This window comes from Aplidium turbinatum, chromosome 3 (genome assembly GCF_918807975.1).
Source record: "Aplidium turbinatum chromosome 3, kaAplTurb1.1, whole genome shotgun sequence".
Lineage (NCBI taxonomy): Eukaryota > Metazoa > Chordata > Ascidiacea > Aplousobranchia > Polyclinidae > Aplidium > Aplidium turbinatum.
The window spans coordinates 29,777,421-29,790,342 of NC_137474.1; the positions used below are offsets into that span (position 1 = coordinate 29,777,421).

General features: G+C 38.0%; 1 protein-coding gene across 1 annotated transcript in view; it reads left to right on the forward strand.

Annotated features, from left to right (window-relative positions):
* LOC145767083 (uncharacterized) overlaps positions 1 to 12,922 on the forward strand; it is a 65,242-nt gene that overhangs the window by 4,362 nt on the left and 47,958 nt on the right. Inside the window, exons 2-5 of the mRNA XM_082578830.1 lie at positions 3,932 to 4,049; positions 6,202 to 6,361; positions 7,786 to 7,859; positions 8,197 to 8,311. Of these exons, the coding sequence (XP_082434956.1) occupies positions 3,932 to 4,049; positions 6,202 to 6,361; positions 7,786 to 7,859; positions 8,197 to 8,311 (467 nt within the window). The remainder of the gene's footprint in view (positions 1 to 3,931; positions 4,050 to 6,201; positions 6,362 to 7,785; positions 7,860 to 8,196; positions 8,312 to 12,922) is intronic.

Below are 12,922 nucleotides of genomic sequence, written 5' to 3' on the forward strand. Positions count from 1 at the left end.
TTCTTTAGTTTCTTTCAAAAACATTTGCGGTGATACATTTCCTCCATTGCAAGTTTTGTTGTGACGTTTTTTATTCGTCAATAGATATTTGCTGGTGTTTTGAATAGTTTGTGGCCTACAGACTATTTTAATCGCGGATTGCCGTTCTTCGTAGAGCTAATAACGCAAAAAACATTTGCTATTATTGCTTGTAATTAAGAACTTTATGCACACTGGCTTTTATATTGTAGCACAAGAAATAATGCGCTTTGTGTTATTGAGGCCAAACCAAGCAATGCAAAACTAGGCGATGCGCCTCTCTGCTTGCGCATTTTTAATGCACGAAGCAATTATGACCTTATGGCTTGTAAGAGAAATGTAATCCGTTTTACACTTTGCTGAAAGTTAGCTAGTTCGACATGTTCACCAAAATCTTGAATTTGCAAGAAAACTACATAACCTTTAGTATCAAAACAATGTCATCAGATCCGCCTTGCAATTTTGGGAAAAGTCAAGAATGACTAAGTGCATGGCGTTACTGTGCTTCTAGTAGCCATAAGGAAATATGAGGGGCCAGATCTGGCTTACCTTTGAGCAACAAACTTATAAGCCGTTTAACACTTTGCTCCTCAAAGGGAGGCCAGATTTGGCCCCCCCCTCATATTTCCTTTAATTATTTGAAGCACAGTAACGCCATGCACTTGGTTTTTCTTGACTTTTCCTAAAATTGCCAGGCGGATCTGATGATATTAAATTTGATGCTAAAAGTTGTGTAGTTTTCTTGTAAATTCAAGATTTTGGTGAATTTTTGCTATTTCTAGCTAACTTCCAGCAAAGCGTGAAATGGATTACATTGCGATGACAAGCCATAAGCTCATAATTGCTTCGTGCATCGATATGCGCGAGCAGAGAGAAGCATCCTCTTGCTTTCTTTTGTTTGGTTTGACCTCAATAATACAAAGCGCGTTATTTCTTATGCTACAAAGAAAAGCCAGTGATCGTAAAGCTGTTAATTAGAAACAATAATAGCAAGCTTTTTTGCGTTATCAGCTCTACAAAGAAGAATAGCAATCCACGATCAAAATAGTAGGCTATGGAGGCCACAAACTATTCAAAACAGTTGTTTCAAGCAGATAATATTCATTGACGAATAAAAAACGTTACAATAAGAAATCTTGTATACAATAAGAAATCTTTTCTTGGATAAAGACACGAAAACCTGGTTTCGAAATAAACGTTCTATGGAAATGCTCTCATTGACAAAACTTGCAATTGAGGAAATGTATCACTGCAAATGCTTTTGGGAGAAGCCGGAGAAATAGCGTTTTTGCAAACAGTAATTGTGAGATACACTCAAAATTATGAGATAGGCTCCATTTACACGTAGCAGCTAACTCGATGGCGTCCCTTCACTGCTTTATGTCGCCTACTTGTTGTTATGTCCTGTATTTTTGTTTCACAGTGCACTGTGTTTTGTTCCAAAGAGCGCAAAATAAAGATGATAATGCCTCATCTACATTACAAAATATTTTGTAATGTAGGCCTACAAACAAAATGTACAATGTACACAATGTACATTACAAAATATTTTGTACTGTAGACGAGGCATAAATTTAGGCGTCACATAAGACAAACAACAAATCAGCTTTCTTCATCATTGATTCAACATCTGAATACGTTGCGCCAATGTATAAGAGGCCGGCTATTGTGAAGACCCGCCATTTATAAACGATCCGATTATACCAAAAGTGGGACAAACTAGTGGATCAAAGAATGAATAAATAATGCTGAGAAAACTAAATCTAAGTGACGAACAATACCGATGTCTTCATTTATCTTGGAAAAATGCTGCCTAAACTTATCAACAAAAAATACAGTAAATAACGGCAAGGATCCCGAAAGCAGAATTTGCTCGACTTTGGCATGAATTTAGTCAGACATCTACAGTAATAATTCCACACATACAATAACGGGCTCTCAACTGCTGTAAGATACATAATAATCAACCTGGTTCTGGGCGATTTGTGTAACAGTTTAGGGAAAGACACTACTTGAAATGATGCACCACACAAAAGATTTTCAATGAAGACTGAGTCTAAAAACCGATGTGGATAGTGCTGCACAATAACTTCAAGTTTAGGACAGAAGAGGCACAAAATATCACGATAAAAATAAAGACCTTGTGGGAAATTTTCGAGAATCATAACACGATGCAAATACCATAAACGCTTAGTTTGCATGCTGCTCTAAGCTGGCCGGCAACCACAAAGGTAGACAATAGCCTACAGGCAGTTTATAATTCGATAACAGCGCAATAAACATTATAAATACGTAAACCGACAAATTTCTTTTACAAACGTTTTACGTCTAATAGTAAATTTTCCCCCAACAATTTTTTGTGAAGCACTTGCAAACCACGGTTTTGTAAAATAATTTATCATTATTATTTTTTACTTCTCGGATATTGTAAAACGTCATCGGCAAAATCACAAAAAAAATTTCATTACTTCAATGTAGTAGGCCTAAGAATTTTTTATAGAATTGTAGCCACGTTGTTTCAACAAAGAAGCCATTTTTTAGCAATGTAAAGTTATAGAAAATAATTTGCAATCATGCAAATCGTTGGAAAGAATCTAGGAAGTCCTCTCACAATCTGGCACAAAATGATTATGTTTATTGTATCTCAGTAAAATGTTTTACGACAAACTTTGAAGCTTCGTTATAATCATTTTTATCTTTGAAGTCAAACGTTATTTTTTTTTGGCCAGAAACATAATCACTGCCTTGCTGACGTTGTCGCTTTTACGCGTATTTTTAGTGCTTCAAACAATAAGGACCCAGTAAGCAATCCAGTCCTTTTACATTGATTCAACATTTGTAAAGGTTAAATTTATGTAGATTTGCTGACTGTGGGTTATTTCACATTTCCTTTGTTTACGCATGTTCCTCAATTCGCTGTTGCATTATTTCCACGCTGGCGGACTAAAAATGTATTTTCAAATTGATTGACACAATCTTCAATAAAAAGTGAGCTTCGAACTTAGCTTTGTTGATGTAAATGCTGTATTTTTTGTGGATGTAATTTATGAGTCATGTTTATAAACACTCGTAAGCGAAATGACTTATGATGTGGCCTGCATGATATTTGTGATGCGACTTGACACAAATCCACAATTTCAAAAGCACTTAATTTGAACTTAGAAATTTCAGATTATTTCAACAACTTGTTCAATTGTCTTCTCTCTACTAAAAATATTCATACTACAAACTCAATTGTAGACCTAAAATAGACAAACGAAGATGTAAACAGCTATTCAAGCAGGCTAAGCTGTTACTTATGAGAAATTTGGTTCCATAAAACTAGAAGCTAGCCATGAGTTTCGGAATGCATTAGTTTAGGACAAAAATGTAAGACAACAAACGCAGTTTTGTTTTTTTTCAAATTCGTATAACAATATTGCTCTGATTGTAACTATTTTAGAATCAGTGAGTACTGAGTAGCTTACAATAAGATTTGCTCGCAAGTCGTAAATTCTAATCAATGCAATGATTCGGCACACCGCACACACACTTCGTGCGTTCGATCGAGCTCTTTGTTATTTAGAAGTTTGCATGAAATCGGATTAGCACGGTTAATTAAAGGCGGCAAGTTAAATCAAAATTGTCGTTTTTGGGTACCTTTGCAAATATTGAAATATCAAGTTTAACATATAAAATTTTAAAATAATGAGTTTTCAAACTTATAGACAAATGATTTGCTTTCACACCAGTGCAACTTCTGTTGAAATAGCATCAGCGGATAACTCGTAACAGCTGATTGAATTTGATCCAAAAATGGCCCCCCCTTGAGCAGTTAACTTCCAAAAAAACGTTGAAAAGCAAAGGGTTAAACTATGGTATTGTTAAACAAACCTTATTACTTTCTTTAATTGATCAAATGTTACTTTTCAAGAACACGCGATTTATGGAGCTCGAAAGCGAAAATTGGACTCCCACCTTCTTTCACGAACCTATCTAAAAAAGCGTCCCAAGAAAGGAAAAGCCAATATACAATTTCAAGCGCGTGCAAGGTAGGTAAATTACGTTAGTTATTAATCGAAAATACGGTTTGCTTAACTAATGACATTTCAAAAACCTAACAAGTGGCGTAGGCCATAGGGCACTTGTGATTTCAACAGTGTAAATCAAAACAACAGATTTTGTGCCATTCAAAACTGATACACAAGGGAATCGTTTAAGTAAAGAGAGTGCTAACTCAACTAGTCAACAAGTAAAACGACCTATTGCAGTATTAAAAAACGTTTAATGAGGTGAAATGTATACAGGAAAAGTAAGAACCTCGGACAGATTTTCAAATTTTTACTAAGTGATTGCAGCACTATACCAGACTATGCAAAACTTCTCCAAAGAATGGATATCCAATTTATTTAAATGGATATCCTTCTCACTTTTTCACTAAAGTCTTAAACACCTTCATGGCTGATCAACCAAAAGACACGCCTGAAGAAGTAGATTTTAGTTATTTTATTAGTACCGTATACCTTTTCTAGAAAAAGATTTAACAAGTTTTGCAAAATACCTAGCTAAAATTATTAAAAAGAACATTTTATGTGATATTCATCTGTGTATAAATCATTTAAACAACTGAAGTCGCCCACCACCTTTGCTCTTTCTTCGAATGGTGTGAATAAATTTAGTTGTTTGCGTGACGCAAACCAGACATACATTGGTATGTCAACCAGACATATGTTGACAAGGGCCGGGGAACACTACCCAAACCTAACAACTAAGAGTACAATTAAAGAGCACATCGCCTCTTGTGAAAGGAGCACTGACAATCTTAATCGACCAATTTGAAATTATCTCTCGAGGCAGATCTGATTTTCAGACTAAGATCATGGAAGCCTTAAGAATCAAACGTAACAATCCATCTATCAACGGCAGATATTCGCCTGTGGCTCATCGTTCCTTTTGTGTGTGTTCTAATATTTGTCCAATGCCTGTAGTTTACACCTCATGTGATCTGTTTCCCACCGTATAATTTACTCGTAGTCATTCTTGTATCATTTGTTCAGTTTGTGCTTTTCAGTCCACAATGTCGTTGCAGTTATAGTGCAAAGCAAATTTATCTTACGATTTTTTATTTTATATATATTGCAGATTTAATTCCTGATTAAGACACACGTACGTGTCGAAAACGTTTCAGTCTTTAGTTAAACCCGCTAAGGTTACTTTGTTTTGCTTGTCTATTCTCCGAAGAATAAAATTATTTGAAACTGAACGTTTTTCAACCAAACTTTGTGTCTCTAACTTACAGAAATTTAGTTTTTAATTAGATAGACTGCATTTGATCAAATACGATCAAATTTGAACAAATACGATCAAATTTGAACAAATACGATAAAAAAGTTTTTTTTTTGTGGAGTGCATGCCTTCCAAACTCCCTATTAAACTTTTCACGGTTTAGTTTCCAAATTTTACATTGTTCATTTCTCTCAAAATGTTTGCTTTGTTGAAATTTTGGTGCACTCCCCACTTTTATTAGATCTGCTATTCTAAAGCTGCAAAATATTAACAAAAGTAACGAAATCAAGAGGTTGCTTTTATTTTCAAGTTGAATAAATCTCAATGGCAATAAAAAGATTACAGTAGCCTAATGTACTTATACACTAACTGATGGTTGTTTAAATTTACATTACAAAAACAGGAATGCCTAAAAATCAATGCATTCATTCAGAGATCAATGCGTTGCAACAGTAGTTATTTAAATCTATTTAAAAAATGTTGTTTAGATGTTAATTCTTGGCAGATTTTTCCACTTTTCTTGTGAAAACATATCTCATTGATCCGCCCTCATATTACTAGTTTGAAGTTTCCACTTACAATAAGTAACGTTAATTTGCATCTATTTCATGTGCCACTTTTTCGCTGAATAAAGGGCTGTCAATCACATTTGTTAATTTGCCTAACAGTTAAGATTGTGATTGTTGTTATTCCAAGCAGTTACTTAATTCTGTGCAGAGCATTACCAGACATGGTCAGATTCGTTTTGTTAATCGGTCTGGTTAATATCTATTCCAGAATACGTAGCTGCTCAGGATTTACTTTTGTCTTATAATTTATTCATTTGGAGCAATGCAGCCTAGAGCAGCCAGAAACCTATTAATTTGATGACACGTCACTTTAAAAGTTTAAAGCATCCTTTCATTATATTGCGCTTAGGTTGAGGATTCGCAGTTTCAAGATGCCAAGTCTAAAAATTCTCACTTAAAAGTTTTGGACAATCGTCCCATAGAGGCAGCTCTACCACCAACACAAATTACATCTGCTGCATTTGTTCAACCACGATCTGCAGAAACTACAGACACCTTCAAATCGTCATGTAAGTGCTTGTGTGTAACTCAGAGTCGTAGCTTACAACTTACACTCAACGGAACAGAGCACGTCCGTGGCACCTATTTATGTGGTTCAAGTCAAGTGGCCATTATTGTTGTCACTTTTTCTGTCAAAGCTGACATTGGCTAGATTGGTCGAGAGACGATATTAGATATCTCTTATCACTTACTTAATGCGTAAATTTATTATTATGTGTCCAATAAATAAATTAATGAAATTTTGTTTATATGTTGCTCGATATTTACGTCTTACAACAGTATCGTAATACCAACACGTCGTAGCCCATTGCAGTTAATTGTTGCCGTCCTCTCGTCTAACTAATACTTGGCAGAATCAATTTTTCATTTTGGGAAACTTTTTTTTACTGCGCATGATCTTTTGACACCAATGAAAGACAATATATTGTTGCGTTAGTTCGTTCATAGTTATTCTTAATTTAAGGAAATGACGTAGCCTATTGTACACCAGGCCATAGGCTACAAAGTAATCTTCCCAAACTCAGCAAATCAATGCCTTGTTGGATCACATCAAATATCCACAGTAGTCAATCCAATTGATATTTTTATCATATCCAGGCTTATGGTTCAGTATTTGAAGATTTTTATTTCCTTGGTGGAAAGGCAAGTAAGCCAATAGTCGTGTCCACCTTTAGCAATATTTTTAAATGTCTTACCACAGCCAGCCGCTTGCTCTATATACAGTAGGTGACGAACCGCAGTTCTTGCAAACGTCGTTGCAACGTACTCATTACTTGGCCACTGCAACTTCTTTCACACTCTAGCTTCTTAGTTATCATTTAAATGAGCGTCATCATCCAGTGCAACTTTTTCTTACTTTACAATCATCGTTAAGCATTGTGGCGTAAAGGGCCTGTATCAGGAAATTTGCACTTTTGTATACTTGCACCCAAATTGTCGCTCTTGTGTTTCATTGAACATGATTGTAAATGAAGCAACTGTATCGGATTTAGGCACATACACAGCATGAGCTGCTTTGCTTTTTCTTGTATAATTACAGTACTTTGAAGTGTTAGATTATTCTAATTAGAATAAAATTACAAAACATTGTGTTTATGATGAATTATCTTGGAAATGTAAAATAAACTTAACTTAATAGCTTTCATAAATGCTCAAGTTGTCAACCTCCTAGTGGTGAGCCCTGGTAAATGATTCTTGCAATCAAGCGAATGACAACAAATTGAGACAGTAAGCAAGAAGAAGATACATGCGGTTGAGCGGACAGAATTACAATAGCTTACAAGCCAAAACGTATACCTTTTTCAAAAGTGTATTTTACTAAGTTTAGAGACTAAAGCTTAATTTGAGTACAGTAACTCATATTGGATAATACCTCTGTGGACATATGTTGCCACACATGTTATAAATTAATATGTCAACCTCAATTCTGCAGTTAGTCAGGAAGAAAACACCACTGACGAAAGCTGGGAGAGCGTACAATCAACAATCAATGTGCAACCTGAGAAAGTACACAGTCTAATCTATATTCTAAACACACACTTATGAATGCTTCTAATATGCTACTAATATAGGTTACTAATCTACTATACATATTAATATAGGCTACCACTAAGAAGAACTCCTATATGCGTACGCTATTTCGTCTTGACTCGATTAGGTTTGACATAAATTTAAAAAAATAATAAGCTTTAGGCTTACTGTACATTTGAAGCAAATATGTTGCTAAGATAGCCTACTACGAAACAATTACCGCACGAGTCAAGTTTGTTTTCTTTTTTTTAATGCATTACGATATTTATTAATTGATTAAGTATAAGCCTGATAAGAACGTTATATGTCTCAGGTGGTTGAGTCGCATCATTATGCAGTTGATCCAGTAAAATACGGCAATCAAGATCACCAAAAAGCTCTTATCAAAACCCAGACGATTGAATCCTTGAAGAAAACCAAGTCTCCTGGTGCATTAAATAATTCTTTATTTTTTATTGAATTATCGTACATTGGTAGGCCCATTGCTGAGATAAAATGGTATGCCTAACCTAACCAACAGACTACTTTGCAGAGTATTGGGTTAAGGTTAGATCGTCGCTTGTCACTTTCTCTGTGTATCTGCTCTCTAGTCTTCTACGCTCCTCCTTGTCTTTGAGGTTTATTTTCTCCTTAAGTTTTGGAAGTCACCGTTAGGTCAACATCAGATAAATTGTGTGTCGTTTCAATTCTCCAATGGCGTCGTCCGTTTAGTATTTTAACTCAATTGAGGTAATAAAATGCTCCGTGACATGCACATTCGAATTCATTGTAATAACAGTGCAACCATTGATCATGATTTAGAAAACACAAGTCTAATTCACTTTGCAGGAGACAAATAAATATTGGAGACACAACAAAGAATTTAAAATTACTGAAATTCTTATCGCTGGATGCATCGCAAGTCTAGCAAACTTGTTCAAAGGCGTCGCAAGAAAAAAAATTGAGAACCACTGGATTAAACCAAAAATATATTTGCATGTAATGATAATAATAACATTTATATAGAGAAACATGCATAACAAAAACTGTTGTATTTTTAATAATAATAATCATAATAATCATGCTTTTATTTATGCCCATTGCGATAACATACAGTACACTGCGATCACAGATGCGATACAACAGACGACAGGAAGCAGCGAAGTGACAAATAGTCTTCGAGTCAGCTGCTCCCCTTATTTTGGCTTGCCTTTAAGTGTCTTTCGCCGAGACACAGCCGCGTGCTCTGGAGCGGTGTCGAACCCACGTCCTTTCAAACTTCTCACCACTCGGCTACGCAGCTGACAAAGACATTCACAATTAGACATTCACAATACAATGAACAATAATAGTAGTAGGCAATCAAGTGAGAAAACTATTTACCTCTTGTACTTGCTGACTTATGTGCACAAAAACAACTCAATATATAGTAAGAAAGAAACGCAAAACAATCCACTGAGGAATGTGCTACAGAACGCTTAATTGATTACACGCGCAATGCGGTGGTAATCAATTCCAGCGTCTGTACCAGAAAACGCTGAATGTAATTATGTAGTGAGGCAGGTCACAAGTTACATAATATCAACGTAAATAAAATGACGACTATAACACCTCCCCGATAATTTTTATACACAAAGATAAAAAATGAACAAGACACCGAATTCCGGTGCTAACAGGACGAGACTATAGGCGTCTCGTCCGAATCCGATCGAGCTGAGGAGGAAACAGCGGAAGAGTCAATCGTTGGTGTAGGAGTTTCTCCTGGCTCTTGGTCCTCCGATGATGCATAGCGAGGTTGAAGTTGATCCATATGGCGCCTCCACGTTGGACCGTGTGGTAGTAGACGTACCAGGAAGATTCAGCTTCCCTGTCGCTTGATTACCTCGGCTGGAACCCAACGAGGGTCCTGGCTCCGTCGTGGAGTGAAGGATAGCGCGTAGCAGGGGTCTCCTGGTTTAAAATGTCGTTTTGTACCTTCGGAGGCGTCCGTGTTGCGTGTGTTTTGTCGTGGTACCACTTGAGACGATGATGTGGGGAGAAGCGTGTCGATCTTGGTTCGAATCTGACGATTGTTGAGTAATTGGCTTGGAAAGTAGCCACTCGGAGCGGGCGTGCGTCGATACTGCTGTAGGAACTTCAAGACGGCTTGTTTCGGGGGTAGAGAAGATTTGCGAAGTGCTTGCTTGAACGTACGTTCGAGGCGCTCCATTGGTTTCCGGATGGTAAGGGGCACCCGTGATATGTACCATACCCCTCTCCTTACAGAAGGTTTGGAATTCTGTGGATTTAAAAGTAGTAGCATTATCGGGAACTATAGTATGGGGATAGCCGAAATGAGCAAAATCTTCTTCTAGCAGTTTGATAGTAGTTGTTGACGATAAAGAAGTAGTAGCATGAATACATGGGTATTTAGAAAAAGCATCAATGCTGAGTAACCAATGGTAACCCATGAATTCTACGCATGATCTATGTGTAAGCGACTCCACGGTGCTTCTGGAACCGTCCATGATTGGACCTGGGTTTTAGATTGCGGTTGGTATTCGCCACAGGTAGGCTACTACACTTGCGACAAAGTTCCTTATGTCTCGGTCAATGTTTGGCCAGTAAACGAATGTTCTTGCCAACTGCTTCATTCTCTCAATGCCGAAATGTCCTTCATGAAGCAATTGAAGGACAGAAGGACCAAGTTTGGATGGGATGACCACTCTAGAACCGTAAAGTAGACATCCGTAACAAGTAGAAAGAGAGTCTGCGTACTTACGAAACGGTTCGACCGGGTCTTGTGGAGAAGACTTGGCCGGCCATCCTTCATGAATGAAACGCATTACCGTGGAAATGATAGGATCTTTAGAAGATTCCTTACGTAATGAGGCAGCATTTGGGGTCTGGACCTGCAAATCCAAAGCATCGATAGCGCAGACGATATCAATGTCATCCGCACTTTCCCCTTCATCGAAGACTTTATCTCATCCTGCGGGTAAGCGACTCAAAGCATCAGCGTTTTGATGTTCCTTCGTCTTCCTGTACTCGATAGTGTATGTAAATTGCGACAAAAAGAGTGCCCAACGAGTCAAACGATTTGCTGCCAAAGAAGGTGTCGATTTGGTCGGGCCGAAAAGACTAAGCAATGGTTTATGATCAGTGACCAAAATGAATGATCTACCAAAAAGATATTGATAGAATTTCTTAAGCGCAAAAATTATCGACAAAGCCTCTTTCTGAATTTGACTATAGTTTCTCTGAGAAGCTGTTAATATCTTTGAAACATTTGCTATAGGTCGTTCTGTGCCATCTGGGTAACGGTGAAACAAAGTAGCACCAATGCCCACACTAGAAGCAACACATGCGATACCTACCGGAAGTGACGCATTGAAATTTGTAAGAACCTCATCAGTAGAAAGATAATGCTTAAGCTGAACAAAATAGTTTTCCTCTTGTTTTCCCCATCTCCAAGGAATGTCCTTTTTTGTGAGATGGTATAGTGGTTCTGCTACAGTGGAAGCGTTCAACGGTAGAAACTTCGAATAAAATTGTAAGGAACCTAAAAACGAACGAAGAGAAGATACGTCAGTGGGGGCAGACATCTCCAGTATGGCGTTTACCTTAGGAGATGCCCTGCCTGGACAAAATGTGTCCGAGGTACTCTACCTGAGGTTGTGCAAACTTACACTTGTCCTTTCTACACCTCAGGCCTTTTGAGTGAAGTCGATGGAGTAGCCGTCTAAGATTCTGGAGATGCTCCTCAGCAATAGTACCACTGACAAGAATGTCGTCTAGGTAGACTGCGACCCCTGGAAGGTCGGCTGTAAGGTCGTCCATGATCTTCTGAAAATAACCTGGAGCAGAAGATATGGCAAAAGGTAAAACATTTTGTAAAAGCACGCCACGGTGAGTAGCTACTTAATGCGAGTCGTTTTCGACTGTCAGGACCAAGTCGAATCTGATTGTAGGCATCAACCAAGTCTATTTTGCTGAAACCATACCCACCTTTTGCATTAAGTCTTCTGGTAAGGGTAACGGGTGACGATGAGTCTCCAGGGAAGGGTTTACTGTGACTAAATAATCGCCACATATGCGTAACTTGGCCTTCGCTTCTGAAGAGTTTGAAGGTTTACGGACTGGAGCAACCGGTGTGCCCCCATCGCAAAACTGAACTGGTGTCCATACACCACGTGCAATACCCGAGTCATAAGCTTGTGCTAAGTTCTCCTTTAGCGCGAAAGGTACAGGCCTAGGTTTGAGAAAAACAGGTTTAACATCAGACTTGAAGTCTATGTCTAGTTCATAATCTCGTAAGCACCCGAGTTCAGGCTTAAAAACATCTTTGAACTCGTCACATAAGAGGAGCATGCTTTCTCCAGACTCTTATCAGAATTGTCGCATAACTGGATGCTCTGTAAAGTAGAATAGTTAGACAAAAGGAACTTATCAATAGAAATTCCTAAAGACGAGATTTATTGCATCACGACCTAGCCAAGTTTAGTCCGTTGACTGTCGTGACTACAAAAGGAATAATATCTGCCCTTCTCGTTGAAGGACAAGTTACCTGGGCCGTGAAAGAACCCGTGATTGTTACTAGATACTTGGTAGCAGATTGGAACTGTGACACAGGCGCTTGCAGTTGAGGTGCGCCTACCGGAGTCCAGACGTCGCTGGAAAGGAAATTTGCCATTTGTAGCAGTGTCCAGTTCTAGGTGTGTGGTCAACGTTGTGGCTGGAATTACCACAACCATAGCATTCTTTATTTTTACAAGTAAAGAAAGTACCTGTAAGCTGCCTAGTTTTTGGAGGTTTATTGATGGTTCTTACTTTCGCAACTGGTGCTGGTGGAGTGCCGTAAACAGTTTCTTTGGCCACCTTGGCTGCCTCTTCGGTTTCTGATGCTACCTCCACCGCACGTTTGAAAGTAAGTTCATCAGCTCTGATTTTGAATAACGCTTTAAGCACCGCCTCGTTACCTATTTGAACAAATAAAACGAGTCCGTAAAGCTTCGTCCAATGAATTTGAAGTGGACGAGAAGTCACAGGTGGCAGCTGCTTGGCGTATGCGGACGGCTAGT